The sequence below is a fragment of the Chlorocebus sabaeus genome, chromosome 24 (genome assembly GCF_047675955.1).
Source record: "Chlorocebus sabaeus isolate Y175 chromosome 24, mChlSab1.0.hap1, whole genome shotgun sequence".
In the NCBI taxonomy this organism is placed as follows: Eukaryota; Metazoa; Chordata; class Mammalia; order Primates; family Cercopithecidae; genus Chlorocebus; species Chlorocebus sabaeus.
Window position 1 is genome coordinate 5,965,063 of NC_132927.1, and position 16,322 is coordinate 5,981,384.

At 35.9% G+C, this 16,322-nt stretch overlaps 1 protein-coding gene across 4 annotated transcripts in view; it reads right to left on the reverse strand.

The window, feature by feature from the left end:
- The window catches only part of PRKD1 (protein kinase D1), a 355,629-nt gene that overhangs the window by 145,059 nt on the left and 194,248 nt on the right, over positions 1-16,322 (reverse strand). For all 4 annotated transcript variants that reach the window (XM_073010867.1, XM_073010866.1, XM_073010869.1 and 1 more), the window contains exon 2: positions 3,031-3,169. In XM_073010867.1, the coding sequence (XP_072866968.1) occupies positions 3,031-3,169 (139 nt within the window). The remainder of the gene's footprint in view (positions 1-3,030; positions 3,170-16,322) is intronic.

Here is a 16,322-nt window from a genome sequence, read left to right on the forward strand (position 1 = left end):
ACAAAAGGATGAGGTGGGGAAAATATTGCTGAACAATGGTTAGGCCAGGTGCAAGCTGCATCTGCATTTACTCAGGTAGGCTGGGAACTGTGTGTCCTATGTGGCTCAGGAAAAGAGTGGCAAAAATGGGTGGTAAAGTAATGCAGATTACTAATAGGTATTACAGGCCCTGGCCGGGTATACAAGGTCACTGAAACTTCATCACAGTGTAGTGTAAGACATGAATATAATAAGCCGCATGCTACGTGGAGAAAAAAGAAATAGAAAAATATAGTCAAAAATGGTAGGCAGTTAATGATTAAAATACAGTGAAAAAGATAGGGAACAGGAATGTGTACTTGGTAGAGATGGACAAGATGGACAGGCTAGAGTAGGAGAAGAGGAGTGCTACCAAGTGGAGATTTTGAAGCTGGAGCCTTGTCTTATTGGTGAAGTCAGGAATGGTACTATGGGTGACTGATAACAAAAATAAGCAATAAGGAATCTGAGGAATCATAAACATGAATGTTAACAAAACCAAAGATGAATGGGTACTTAAAATGGAAAGTAAGATTAGAAATCTGACACCGATTATTGCCATACTTAAGTGGAAATGAGTCTTCAAGGAAAATAAATCACTTCACTGCAAAGATGACATAAATAATTAAATGGTAATGGGAAATCAGAAGAGGGCCATATCACTCAACTCCTCGACTAAGAGTGGAGGAAAATAAGAGGCAAAGCCTCTTGGAAATGGGATATCACCTTCAGGAGAGTCAGGATGCAAGGAAGACATAAAGACTGGGAAAAAGAAAGGAACATCAGGCATTTGATCACAATAGACTCAGGGCCTAAAAAGGCTAAGGGAAAAGAGATAAGAGATATGGGTAAGAAACAGAGTTGTAATACAGGGCAGTGGAATGGTTTAAAAAAACTATTGTAAACATAAACACTTATTGAGCAAATCACAATGTTAAGCAATAGAATGGGAGAGGAGCTGGGAGAACACTGCTGCCGATGGTCATGGGAAAGCGCAGGCGATCTAAACGTAATTGTGTGTGTGTGCAACTGATATACATAATTGAATAATTTAAAGGGTCAATGACATTGAGAAAATGGCCCTATGTCATTCAAAACTAGAATTAAAGTGTTACAGAATAGCTCCTTTTAAATACCAGCAAAATAGCTGGTAAGAGTAAGGGAGCCATTCTGGAATCTGGTGCTGGGAAAGCAGGTAAGGAAACGGGCTGCTCTTAAATGCCCTGTCAACAACTGTGGCCAGGAAAACAGGACAGATGGAATATAAAGGGTAGATGGCAGGGGAGGTGGGGCATATGCACAATGAAGTTCTCAATTTGCAAAGATGGGAGAGGAAAAGCAGAAAGCTGTTCTCATGCAGCAAGGGAATTCTAGAGGACTATATCAGGTCAACACAAGGGAACAGCAGGTCTGGCTCATTAATGCTGGGATAATATGCAAATAGGCAGTCCTCTCCTACATAAATACACCCACACACAGGTTGCATTCAATCTGTCTGCTACTACTCTAAAGTGCTTGATAACAAAAGTAAAATGGAAAGAATAATACATTATATTTAGAAATGCAATTTTAAAAATCCTCATATATTTCTGGACATTGACATAAGGCAAAAGGACTCATAAAACATATTACATTATTTACAAAGCAGCCTAGCTATGAGTTTAATATGAATTATGGCAAGAACTGATCCAGTGCATGATTTCCCTGAATAATTAATTTAGTGTTCAGAAACAGGAAACTTAGAAAACAACATGTCTAGTCCGTACTTTTGAGAGGTCAGGTGCAGTAAGCAAATGTCAAAAGAGCCAAAGGAAAGGAAAAAGGAAAACCCAGACAAAGCAAGTGACTTCTTCAAAAAAAATTAATAAAAAACCATCAAAGCTTTTGCTTTTTTAGTTTGTTTATTTAACAACTGGCAACCCTATAGACAATAGAAAAATAATTACTTTTATCTTGCAAAAAAGTTGTTTTATAGGATCCATCTATACAATGAAATTGTGGCAATCCCAGGATCTCACACAACGGTAGGCAACCAATAAAGATAAAAAGATAACTAGACTGAATCAAAGCAAAGTGAATAAAACAAAGATAATTTGAATTATAATCAGTGCATCCAATTACTAGGTTCTGAACAAGTTGAGGAACTTGAGGAAATAAAGTTGAGGCTCTGTAATGCTACCGGACTTCCTTTATTCAAAGAGATGGTAAGCAAAGAAGTCAGGAGAGGAGAAAAGAGCAAGTCAATCCAAGTTTCTCAATAATTATTATCTTTTTAACAAAAATTAACAATAAAAATTTGGACACATTATCATTGCGTTGAGTATCATTGTAAGGATCTCCACTCTAGCTGTTGTTCTCTGGTGCTTTTTAAGAAAGTTAAATACATCCTTATTTTTTTCTGTTTGGATAGGCACAGTCCTATCACTAACTGCTAAATCCTAAACAAGAAATACAAATGTGAGCAGAGGCAAATGTAGCCATTTCTCAGGGACTGAGTTAACTAGCATCACATGGCATGACCTGACCTGCTCTAACTCCTCGGCTCTGGCTTCCTCCTTGGTCTTGGCTTACCTCACAGCTACTGGACTTTTGACCTTAGTAAGTCAATGGCTTCTTAGCCCTGGTGTTACTTCTTGGCTTCCACACACTCTGTACATTTGCAGCCCTGACAGCTAATTTAGCTTCACTGTTGGTGAGTTTCTTGTTTGCTTTTGCTGCTGTCCGAATGATTCAAGGTGCTGAATGACGCCATCTGTACGTTGCCAGAGGTTGAGAGGGGGCTGGGAGGAAACGTTAAGTCAAGAGACGTGATTGGAGCAGTACTGGGTATGGACACAGTCAATTAAAGGGAAATCTTTTGTTTCCCTTTTTCATGTGGACAGAGCTTCAACATCTCCTCTTGGAGCTGAGTTTGAGATATGCTTTTTATGTTGTCTTAAAAACATATGCCCAAGAATTCTTCAAATACAACTTCTAATCTACGGATAAAGAAAAAGTATAAAAGTATACTACCTGACAAGACCACTTCAATAAGATCGCCTTCCTGGATATCACTGGCCGTTTTCACCAGCTGAAGGATGTTTTCAGAGGTAGGGTCATGACGAAAAAGCAGGATCTTATCATACATTCCATAGAAACCACATTCAGGGAACTGCAAATACAAATACCATGAGAGTGTAAATGTCAAAATCTTTTCAAATATTTTGTTTTAAATATTTCAGGGCACAAATACAAGCTAATTAGAAAATTTCAAAGTGTCTAGATCATTAAAAATTTTTTTAATTAAAAAATAATAAATGGTAGAGTTGATATTGGGAAGACTCCAAATCAGAAGGAAAGAAATCACATAGATCATGGGGGCAGGAATGGTCAAGTGGTTTTCTAATTAGAGAGCAAGAAAACAAGAGGATATGAGATAAGATTAAAATAAGTTCTGGCAGTAAAGTGGTTAAGAAATATAGGTGGGAAGAGGTGTACACCTTCACGTGATTTAGAGCAATCCAATAACATAAAAAATGGGAGTCGCTTCATTCCAATTCTATTACACATAATAATGGCAATTTGTTTGCAAAAAACTGGGTCTGTCTGTTTTGGCATATTCAAAAATAAGAGATGACTCAATAAATCTAAACATATTCCGTATGTGAGCAGTAGCATTATCTAGGTCCTTTGATCAGGAGACCAGGGAAGGCAACCCAACTCTCCCTTCTGCTGCCCCTACTGCATTCCATTCCATTCCGTTTTCATGCAGTCTGTCAATCCACAATCTCATGAGCAGTATAAGACAAGGTCCATCTGCACAGCATGGAGGGTTTTTGTTACAGCAAACAACCTAGGCTAATTCATTATGTGAAAAGTGCCCTTTTCTTGTAATGACTTTTTCACACAATTATTGAAGAATGCTATTTCTGCCATAAATTGACATTTGTAATGCAGTGGGAAAAGATGCAAACTCAGGGAAAAAGAAAATTATCTTTCTTCATCCTGGAATTGATGACAGATCTGACACTTACGTCAATATAGGTGGACTTTAAGAAGCTACTGTCGGGGAGAAATGTCCAGAATTTCTGGAGATAAAAACAATACATTATAAACCTCTCTTTCTTTTTCTTAGTCTAGAATTAGGGGTTAAATTCACATGAATCATTTTGTATGAACTAAAAATAAATATAATGAGAACATCGTATTGCTCTTAGGAGTCAGTGCTGATGACCAGGTTTAAAACTATTTCTGCATGTCACTTAGTAAAGTTAACTTCCCTAAAAAAAACAACAGCTGAAATGATGTCACTGCTTCCAGTGTGCTAATTAAAAGAACAAAAGCTTAGTTCACTTTTTTTTTTAAAGAAATATCTCCAATAATACTATTAGAGCACAAGGAAACAAAGGGAAAATAAAAACAACATTTTCTCCACTTTAAAAAACAATGGATACCTCATGTACCACTTAAAAAATCAACTTCATTGAAGAATAAATTACATGAAATAAATTGATATAAGTGGACGAATCTATGAGTTTTGACAAATATAACTACCCATATAACCAAAATCACAATCAAGTCATGAGACATTTTCATCAACCCCAAAAGTTTTATTGCAGTCTATGCAACCCACAATCTTAACCTCAGGCACAGATCTACTTTCTGTCACCCTAGTTTACCTTGTCTGGCATAGAATTTCATGTAAATGAAATCATACAATATGTTATATGTACTCTTTTCTGGCTGGCTGTTTTTGCTTATTATAAAGTTTTTGAGATTCACACATACATTTGAGTTCTTTCTCCTTTTATTATGTATTAGTATTTCATTAAATGGATCTAGCATAACTGTTTATCTGTTCACTCACAGATGGACATTGTAGTCTTTTTTTCCAGTTTGCAGCTATTACAAATAAAAATGCAATGAATATTATGTACAAGTGTTTCAGTGGGTACATGTTTCCGTTTCTTGTGGGTAAATACCCAGAAGCAGCATTACTGGGTCATATAATAAATTCATGTTTGAGCTATATGTCTATCTTTAATAAATACAACACCACATTTTATTTATTATTGTAGCTTTATCCTAAGCCTGCAATTCAGGTAGTGAGAGCCTTCCAATGTTTTTTCCTTTTCAAAATTGTTTTGGATATATGACCGCTGAATTTCCATATACATTTTAGAAATGCTTTGTTGATTTCTACAAAAAGTTGTGCATTTATAAAAAGCCCACTCTATCATGTATTTCTTTATAGACCATGCTTTTGCTAATACATCTTTGCATAACCAAATATAACACAGATTTCTCCTATATTTTATTCTACAAATTGCACCATTTAAAATTTTACATTTGAGTCTATGATCTACTTCAAGGTAAGTTTTGAATAGGGCAAAATATATGGATTGAGGTTCTTTTTTTTTTTTTGCATATTCTGAAAGATTTGTAAGGACTTGGTATTATATCTTCCGTAAACATTTGGTAGAATTCTCTGCTGCAGCCATGTAAGCCTGGATTTTCCTTTGCTGGAGGGCTTAAAACGTCATATTCAATATCTGTGTAGTACACTTTAGACTTCGATTTCCTCTTAAGTGACTTTTGGCAGTTTGTTTCTTTTCAGAAAACTATGCATTTCATCCAAGTTGTCAAATTTATTGGCATAAAGTTATTCATGTGATTCCCTTACTACCCTTTTAATGACTACCTAGTTTGTAGTGATATCTCTTCATTAATTTCTTATATCCTTTCTTTTTTGTTTGGTCTGGCAAGAAATTTGTCAATCTTATCAATTTTTCAAAAGCTGTAATGAACCAGCTTTTGTTTCATGGAATTTCTCTCTTATTTTTCTATACTTAGTTTCATGGGTTTCTTTTCCTATCTTTATTATTTCCATTCTTTAACTTAACTTTAATTTGTTCTTTTCTTCCTAGATTCTTATAGTGGAAGCTTGTATTATTGATTTGAGACATTTGAGACTTAGTCCTAATATGACCATTTAATGCAATAAATATTTCAGCAATATTTCACAAATTTTGATAAAGCTATGTCTCATTTTCTTTCAGTTCAAAATATTTTCTATCACACCATATATAAAAATAAACTCAAAATAGATTACAGACATAAAGATAAGACCTAAAACTGTAAAATTACTAGAAGATGTGGCAACAACTCCATGACATCGGTATGGGCAATGATTTTTTTTATATGACCTCAAAAGCACAAACAAAAAAAAAGCAAATATAGACAAATGTTAAGACATCAAACTAAAAACCCTCTGCACAGCAAAAGAAACAATCAACAGAGTGATGAGATCATCTGTGGAACAACCCAATGGCAAGAAAACAAATAATCCAATTAAGAAATAGGCAAAAGATCTGAATAGACATGTCTCAAAAGAAGATGTACTAATAGCCAATAGGTATATAAAAAATAGACATTTCTCAAAAGAAGATATACAAATGGACAACAGGTATATGAAAAAATCGCTCAGCATCACCAATCAGAGAAGTGCAAATTAAAAACACAATATTACCTCAACCCTGTTAAAATGGCTACTATAAAAACAAAATGAACAGATAACAGGTATTGATGAAAATACGGAGAAAAGAGAACCCTGTACACTCTGGGGAATGTAAATAGGTACAGCTACTATAAAAACAGTATGGAGATTCTTCAAAAAACGAAACATATAACTACCATATGATCCAGCAATCTGACTTCTGGGTATCCATAAGGAATATCTGGAAGAATTGAAATGAAGATCTCAAAGAGAAAACTGCATTCCCATGTTCATTGCAGCATTATTCACAATAGCCAAGATACGGAATCAACCTTAGTATCCATCAATGAATAAATATATAAAGAAAATGTGGTGTATTGATACAGAATGGAATACCACTCAACCTCAGAAAGAAATATTAACATTTGGGACATGATTAAACCTGGAGAATAATATGCTAAGTGAAATAAGCCAAGCACATAAAAACAACTACCATATGTGGAATCTAAAAAACCTGAATGCATAAAAGCAGAGAGTAGAATAGTGGTTACCGCGGCTAAACGGTGGGTGAGAAATGGTCAGTGATGTTGGTAAAAAGATACAACATTTAAGTTAGGAGGAATAAGTTCAAGATATCTATTGTATAATGAGGTGACTATAGATAATAACACTATATTGTATTTTTCGAAAGTCACTGAGAGTAGAAAAATGTAAGTGTACTCACCACAAAAAAAGTAAGTATGTGAGGTATGTTATGTTAACTACTTTGATGTAGCCATTCCACAATGTATACACAGTTCAAAACACGATGTTGCATATGGTAAATATGCATAAGTTTTGTCAACTAAAACAATTAATTAATTTTAAATATATGTAGTCTAAATTCCCTTGTGAATTTCTCTTTAACCCATAGGTTATTCAGAAGAGTGCTATGTAATTTCCAAATACTCAAGAGATTTTTCCAAATATCTTTATGTTCTTAATTCCTCATTTAATTCTGCTAAGGTCCAAATCCTATTTTGCATAAATCTGACACTTTTATATTTCCTAAGATGTTTTATGGCCCAGGAGGTCAAACTTGGTGAACATTCTATGTGCATTTGAAAATAATGTGTATTCTGTTGTTGTTGGGTGGCAAGTTCTATAAATATCAATTAGATTAAGTTGATTGATAGTTTTTCAGATTTTCTATTTGCTTAATAATTTTCTGTTTGTTCTACAAATTAATGACAAATATTGATGTCTTCACATATACTTGTAGATTTTTTTTTCCTCTTTTTCCTTTCAATTCTTTTATTTGCTTTAAGTATTCTGAAGTTCTGCTCTTAGGTGTATAAACATGAAACTTGGTACATTTTCTTGAATAGTTTATCCGTTTCATAATAGTGGTGTCCCTCTTTATATCTGGCATTATTTATTGTCCTTCATGAACATATTACCATTTTAAACTTCTAAGAATTAATGTTTCCATGGCACTGTGTTGTCATTCTTTTAATCCCTGTGTCTTTATAAAGTTGTTGTACACAACATATATATATATGTCTCCCTCATCTTTTTGTGCAGTCTGACAATCTCTACCTTTTTTTTTTTTTGAGACCAAGTCTCACTCTGTTGCCCAGGCTGGAGTGCAATGGTGCAATCTCGGCTCACAGCAACCTCCAACTCCTGGGTTCAAGTGATTCTCCTGCCTCTGCCTCCCGAGCAGCTGGGATTGCAGGCATGCACAATACGCCCGGCTAATTTTTGTATTTTTAGTAGAGATGGGGTTTCACCATGTTGGCCAGGCTGGTCTTGAACTCCTGACCTCAGGTGATCCATTCACCTTTGCCTCCCAAAGTGCTGGGATTACAGGCATGAGCCATGGCACCCAGCCAACAATCTTTACCTTTTAACTTGTTTCTATTGTTTATATTTTAATGTATACGCAATTAAGGATACTATCTTACCAATTTTTTTCTGTTTGTTACATCTGTTTTTTTGTTGTTACTTTTTTTCCTTTTCTATATTATTTGATATTATTTGTTGGTACTTTACTTCTTTTTATCTTCTCTCCTGGTTTATTACCCAGTTGTACTTCCTTGGATAATTATCCTACATACAATATAATGACCTTAAAACTATATATTTCCATTTCTCCTCTTCCTTCCTTTATGTTATTTTTCTATGTCTTTTACATATACAAATGTTAAAAAAAACCAAAATAGAATGGTATTTTTGCTTTAAATAATTACCTTTAAAATAATTTTTAAAATAAAAAAGTATCTCATTTTACTATTTCTGTCTCACTCTTTATGGATTTGTATAGATCCAGGTTTTCACATGGTATCATTTTCTTCAATCTGATGAATTTTCTTTAGTATTTCATATAAGCTAGATGGCAAACACTTTTCTCAGATTTTCTCTCTGAAAGTTTTTATCTCATCTTTTTTTGGAAAGCTATTTTTGTTGTATACAGAGTTGTATGTTAATGTTTTTAGCTCTTTAAAATGTAATTCCCTTGTCTCCTGCTTTGAATTATTTCTGATGAGAAGTGTGCGTTATCTGTTCCCCTGTATGCAGTGTTTTTTTCTTCCCTAATTAGTTTACAGTTTTAATCTTCATCAGTGACTTTAAACAATTTGATAGTGATGTGCCTTTAAGTGTTTTTTGTTTGTTTGTTTGTTTTTCAGTTTATCTTGGTTGAGGTTCACTGTGCTTTAATCTGTAGATTTATACATTTCATGACATTTAGAAAATTTTCACCACTGTTTTTGTCTTTAAGGGGGGTTCAGTTTGGATTATTTCTATTGCTATGAGTTCACTGATATTTTCTTTTCTTTTCTTTTCTTTGAGACAGAGTATCACTCTGTCACCCAGGCTGTAGTGCAGTGACACAGTCTTGGCTCACTGCAAGCTCCGTCTCCCAGGTTCATGCCATTCTGCTGCCTCAGCCTTTCAAGTAGCTGGGACTACAGGCGCCTGCCACCACGCCCAGCTAATTTTTCGTATTTTTAGTAGAGACCGGTTTTCACTATGTTAGCCAGGATGGTCTCAGTCTCCTGGCCTCATGATCTGCCCACCTTTGCCTCCCAAAGTGCTGGGACTACAGGCGTGAGCCACCATGCCCAGCCAGTTTGCTGATATTTTCTACTATAATGTCTAATCTGCCATTTAAATATACAGTGTTAGTCGGTTCTCACGCTGCTATAAAGAAATACCTGGGGTTGGTTAATTTCTAAAGAAAAGAGGTTTAATTGACTCAGTTCAGCATGGCTTGGGAGGCCTCAGGAAATTTACAATCATGGCAAAGGTGAAGGGGAAGGCAAGATACCTTCTTCACAAGGTGGCAGGAAGGAGAAGCGCTGAGTGAAGGGAAAGAACCCTTATAAAATCATCAGATCTCATAAGAACTCACTCACTATCATGAGAACAGCATGGGAGAAACTGCCCCCGTGATTAAATTACCTCCACGAGGTAATCCCTTGACACGTGGGGATTATGGGGATTACAATTCAAGATGAGATTTGGGTGGGGACACAGAGCCTAGTCATATATACCCAGTAAACTTATCATATAACTATGTTTTTCAGTTCTAAAAGTTGTGTTTGATTCTTTTATATGTGTTCCATTTCTCTCCTTAGTATGTTCATGTTTTCATTTAAATCCTTGATTCATTTTTCCATCAAGTCTATCACCTTTACCGTTTCTGGTCTGTTTCCATTAACTGTTTATATTCTGGTTTTGAGTCATATCTTCCTGCTTTTGTTGTTGTTGTTGTTTTGTTGTTGTTGTTGTTGTTGTTGTTTTTGAGTCAGAGTCTAGCTCTGTTGCTCAGGCTGGAGTGCAATGGCGCAATCTTGGCTCACTGCAACCTCCACCTCCCAGGTTCAAGCAATTCTCCTGCCTCGGCCTCCCGAATAACTGGAATTACAGGCCCGCCACACGCCTGGCTAATTTTTGTATTTTTAGTAGAGAGGGGTTTCACCATACTGGCCAGGCTGGTCTCTTCAAGCTAGTCTCAAACTCCTGACCTTGTGATCCGCCCGCCTTGACCTCCCAAAGTGCTGGGATTACAGGTGTGAGCCACTGTGCCCAGCCTCCTGCTTTTTTGTATGTGTAAGTTAGATGCCAGATATTATAAATTAATATGAGCAGTTGGACTTTGTTGTCTTCTTTTAATGGATATTGATATTTGTCTTGGCAGAACATTAAGTTAATTGCAGATCAGTTTTATCCTTTCAAGGCCTATTTTTAAGCTTTGTTAGGACAGCTCTATAGCAGTCTTTGTTGTGGGGATAGTTTATTCCTAGTACTAATGACTCTTTGAACATCTCTAAATATTCTCCCAAGTGTTTAGTGAACTTTCTCCTATTTCCTTGATAGAAACTCAAATGCCTCTCAGCCCTACGAGAGCCCTAGGAAGAGGTCATTTCACAGATTACCAACAACTGCTCTTTCTCCTGCTTCAGAGTTCCACCCTATGCATACACAGATTTGTATTCAGTCAAATAATAAACCAGATCCTTACACAGATTTCTGGAGCTCTTTCTTTGTGTAAGTCCAACCTTTCCATTATTATTCCCCCAAAATCCTGTTGGCTTGGCCTCCCTGAGCTCTTATCTCTGTCATCTTTAAGCAGCAGGACAATTAGGCTCTGCTTGGGTTCTCCCTTTCTATGCTACACTCTGGTCCTGCTGCGAGGCAGGAAGCTCGGGTGTTTGTAGTACTTACTTGTTTGTTTCCCTTTTCTGAGGGATCACATTACTGCATGGTGTGTTGGCCAATGTCTAAAACAGTATTTTATAAATTCTGTATTGTTTTCCTATTTGTTTAGAGCAAGAGGGCATGTCTCAAACCAGTTACTGCTCATGCACTTTTAAAACAGAATAGTAATACTGTTTACTTAATATTTTGACTATTTAATTCTATGTAAGCTGCATTTTACAAGAAAAGTGAAAGAAAAAGGTAATCTCCATAATTGGTAAGAGTGCATTTTTAGGATAAGCAATAAAATGAAATAAAAATACAAAACGTATGAATTATCATATAACTCTCAGGCTCCAGTTTGAGCTACACTGGGTGGAACTTTAACAGTTATAAGGTTGTCCCTGATTAGAAAACAAATACTTATTAAAATGCAGGACTGTAATTAAGACACAGATCCTCTTTCCATACCCTTTCCCAAACCTTGCGTAGCTAATTCTGATTTAAAGAGTAGAGAGAATTCAAGGGATTTAGTGTTTGGGCTGGGGTGTGTAAGAAAATAATAGCTGGAGAGAAAGATGAAAACAGCAAACTGAATAATTGCTCTTTATAGAGATTTCTAACTCGTGTTAATGTGATGATTTCTAACTCATCACATAATTTGCTTGTGTGATGCAAGAGTCAGGTGGGAAAACTGAAGAGGCTTAGGAGGCAAGGGTTCTACCAGCTCAGCACCATTCCAGTGCAGGCTGGTCTCATTCACATGCCTCTTGCTTTCTTCAAGGACCCCTCTATATTCCATTTCTCTGTTTCTGTACTGCTGACATTTGAACCTCACATGTTGTGTGGTGCTTCTTTGTAAAACGACAGTTACAATGTAATAAATAATTTGGTGTCCAAGTAAGGCTTGAATGCCTCAAATCCTAATTATTATTATGTTTCTTTCTAAGGGTGGCTGAGAAGACATTAAAAAAATTAGGTAGAATAATACCAAAATATGCTGCACATACTAAAGTTATCATTTAAACACTATATTTTTCAGTGAAGATAGTGTTATAAGTGATCATAAAGGTAACCTGCAAAATGACTAAAGTATGAATATTCTCTCTCCTATATCCATCTGTTTCATAGACATGGCTCTTTCCCTTCAAGCCATACAGAAACAGGTTGTAGAGCCCTATGAAGTAGGCTACACATGTGAACGTGGAGGCCTAGCCTCTTAGGACAGTTCTCACGGTAGCAGAAGCTGAAGGTTTACATTTTTTTAGATTGTTCCTTTTATTATTGGATAAAAATATGCATATTGGTCTTTAACTGTTAAGAGAAACATCTGTTTTATTGAACATAACATTTTGCCTAAATAGAAACTATATACAATAAAACTTAGCAAAATCGTACTTTAAAATGATGTCTGGAAGGCGAAAAGTGTACTGAAACAATGCCTGACAACTGAAAAGAGAACATATTGGGGGAACACACTCAGAGAACAACATTCCCTAATTTGGTCATAATCATCTGTTTTTATGTGAAGGTGTGTGAGCTTTGAAATCTGAACACCCTCATTAAACTAAACAGGCTTTCAGAAAGGCTCACAGGCTTGGAAACTCAGCAAGCACTTATTACAAGATCAGTTCTGTGTTTCTCAGAGGCTTTGTGGTTGTGAGTGCAAACATCTGAGACAAGTGATTTCAAGCTCTCTCCAAGTTTGAATCTAACAAAACTGGCCACTGTGAAAATATGGCCAACAATCCAGGCACTGGTCCTAAGCTCTTTAATTCTACCCTATGCTGGAAACCTTTATGCTGCTGTGTGTATCATTTGGCGTTTTTGACCACAGAGCACAATTTACTGTTACATTTCACTATAAATTCATGGTTGGCCAGACAATGTGCTCCAGAGTAGAGTAAATACATGTTTTAATGAGTAGCTGAAATGTGACCTGGCCAACGGGAAACCTAAGGAACAAAGGGTGCTTTTCCATAGTTGGGCCAATCACAAAAGGAAAGCAATACAAGAAACAAATTAATCCATGACTCAGTCAAGTGGAAAAAAAGGGAAAGAGAGACATGGCCCAATTAGGAAATGAAAATACTCTACCAGTTTACTTTTGTTAAAAGGTGAGAATTCAATAAAAGTCCTGAAATTAAATTATTCTGGTCAATAATGGAATACATCAGGCAGCTGAATATTGCAACCTTCTCATTAAATATGATTCTCAAGTCATTTTCCAAGAACTCTTCCTTTCCACAATAATTAGTGACATGACTGCTCCCCCTTAATGAGCAAAGAAATTTAAAAGGTACTTTCACTTTCTAATATAGCCGAAACACTCCTTAAGCGTTGTGTCCCAGGAGTAGGTAGACGATAAGGACACATTGTGTGATCAACTGTTTTAACAAGAGTGCCTAAAAAATTGGGTGAAAATGTCTCTTAATTCCCTTGGTGGAGTGGTTCTAGCATTCAGCTGTAGGGGACAGTCCAAAGTTGTTCTGAAAGCGGTAGATCCTGAGGTCTTCTGGATCATTTGAGAGAACCAAGATAGCAGTCACAAACTTGTATTAACTTCTGCCCAGGAAATAAAACCACCCCCTTTATAATCACCCTTTCAATTTTTAAAAAAGTCATCTAACACCAGATCATAGAGATTTAAGTATATCAATGAAAAGACAACAAATACTTACCCAACTGGGTGGTTATCAAGTATGTAGCAATATAGCTGCAACAACAAAAATGTATGGGATGGTTTAAGCCCACCAATAGCATTACCACTAGAGTTCTACTTAGAAACCATGTTTTAAAGTATAAATGAAAGGAAGTAAAGAGAAAGTGAATAATCCAGTATTATTTGGAGACATATTTCTGAAATGTCTTCAAGTTTGGGTACAGGTTTTTATTTAGTGATTTTATATCCTCAAAAGGAGGAGCAATGAAAAAGAATTCCACACTGTGACCACATAGCTATGTGTCTAGTTTCTGAATGTAATCTTAACAAACAGAAACCAGAAAAAAGACTTTCCTTTTCCCTCTCTTTCTTCCACCTTTTTCCCTCCCTCCTCCACTTATGCCAGTTCCCAACCACCACTACCACTCCCTGCCAAAGTAGGCAGAAAATGATGTTCTATCATACAATAATTGAAAACCACCATCGAAGATAGGGCTTTGCTATCTCTCCTAGTGGCAACTTACACTTTAGACTCTTGGTTGAACTACTGAGGTCTCTGTCCAGAAAATCTGATTTGTGAAGATAAATCTGTAATACCTATTTTCATAAAATATAAAATATTATTTAAAATATTTTACTTTTTATTTTTTTAACTCATTTTACTTTGTTATTTTCTGAGCCATGGGCACGCTGTTCAAATGCAGATAACTGAGAAAAATCACACACCTTGTAATGCTCCTTCTGTGGTTCTTTGTTTCACACCAGCACCTGCAGTCACCTAACCTACTGCTCCACAAACCCAATGCCTCCCTCCCTCCCTCCCTCCCTCCCTCCTTCCCTCCCTTCCTTCCTCCCTCCTTCCCTCCCTCTTCTCTCTCTCTCTCTCTCTTTCTCTCTTTCTCTCTTTCTTTCTTTCTTGATGTTGCCCAAAGCTGAGGTGCAGTGGTGCCGTGATCTTGGCTCAGTGCAACCTCCACTTCCCAGGTTGCAGTGAGTGATTCTTCTGCCTCAGTTGCTGGAGTAGCTGCTATTACAGGCGTGTGCCACCATGCCTGGCTAATTTTTGTATTTTTAGTGGAGACAGGGTTTCACCATGTTGGCTAGGCTGATCTTAAACTCCTTGCTTCAAGTGATCCGCCAGTCTTGGCCTCCCAAAGTGCTGGGAGTACAGGCATGAGCCACTGTGCCGCCCCAATGATTCTTTTGAAAAGGAATGCCTAACACCAGGTGTCTATCAACTTCAGAAATCTTTAGGGTCCAAATTTAGAGACACAAAAATCACTCTAGTTAGTCTTCCTCTCTTCACTGTATTGACAAAATAACTTCCTTTTCTCATTCAAGACAAGACTTTAATTTACTCCACTCTGTTTTCCTAAAGGCAGAGCTAGAATCTGACCCATACACAATCTTCTGCTTAGATCTCTTTTTCATAAGCCACTCTCCTTTCTATTAAGTTCAAAATCTGATTGTTTAAAAACTGTTTTCCTTCATAATTTTAAATTTGGACCTTAACTTTACCTGCTCTATTTGCATTATAGCAAAAAGAAAATAAAATAAATGGGAAAAAGTATCTAAGACAAAAAGGAATATATCTAATTAAAGAAAGGTCTGCCTGGAATCTTTTGAAACTAAAGTTTTGAATATGAAATGGCAGATTTTAGCTATGAGATTCTAAAGTTTGTTGTACTACAAGATATAGAAATACACGTATAACTTGAACTCCTTTAACCTTTGGGGAATAAAGCTAGACTGTAAATCCTCCTTCCTTGGGCATATAAATATATTGATGTTTTGTATCAAGTATTGCTAAAGAAGTATAATAAATTATAGGTTTCTCTTTCAGGCAACAGATAGCAGATGTGACTCAGTGAGATACTTAATAGTTGGCAAAAACCTTCTTTTATTTTAATTTGAATAACATGTCATCTATTAAAAAGATAAAAGCAATAAGATATGACTTAATAAATCATTAACTCTAATGCAGCAACTTCTGTGTATAGACTTCCTGGCGGTAGTTTAAATCATTATTTTGTTGTATATAATTTTTAAGTGTTAAAATAAACGTTCATATCAAGCAATTACAGGAGGTAATAATTAATGAGAGCCTCACTATTGTTGTGTAAAAACATATTATCTTGCATTATACCTTGACAGATTACTAGTTAGTGATAGCTATTAGAAGTCTTAGTAGACACTATGAAATTATTCACACAACAGTAATTAGGCGTGTGGATGTGCAGCTTGGAAATGAAAAAAATGTACTTCACACTTCACACTCTTTGTCTCACTCTGAATAAAACTGTAACTATAGCATAATAAAGACTTTTTATATTTCATAAAGGCTAAATGTTTATTACTTTAACAAATTAAAAATAATGGACGCATGTACTGAACAAAATGAAGGCTATGACAGCAACTAAAAAAGTTTAACCAAAAGTTAAGAATCATTAACTTTAGAGAAGAAAAACTCATTTTAGAGATGAG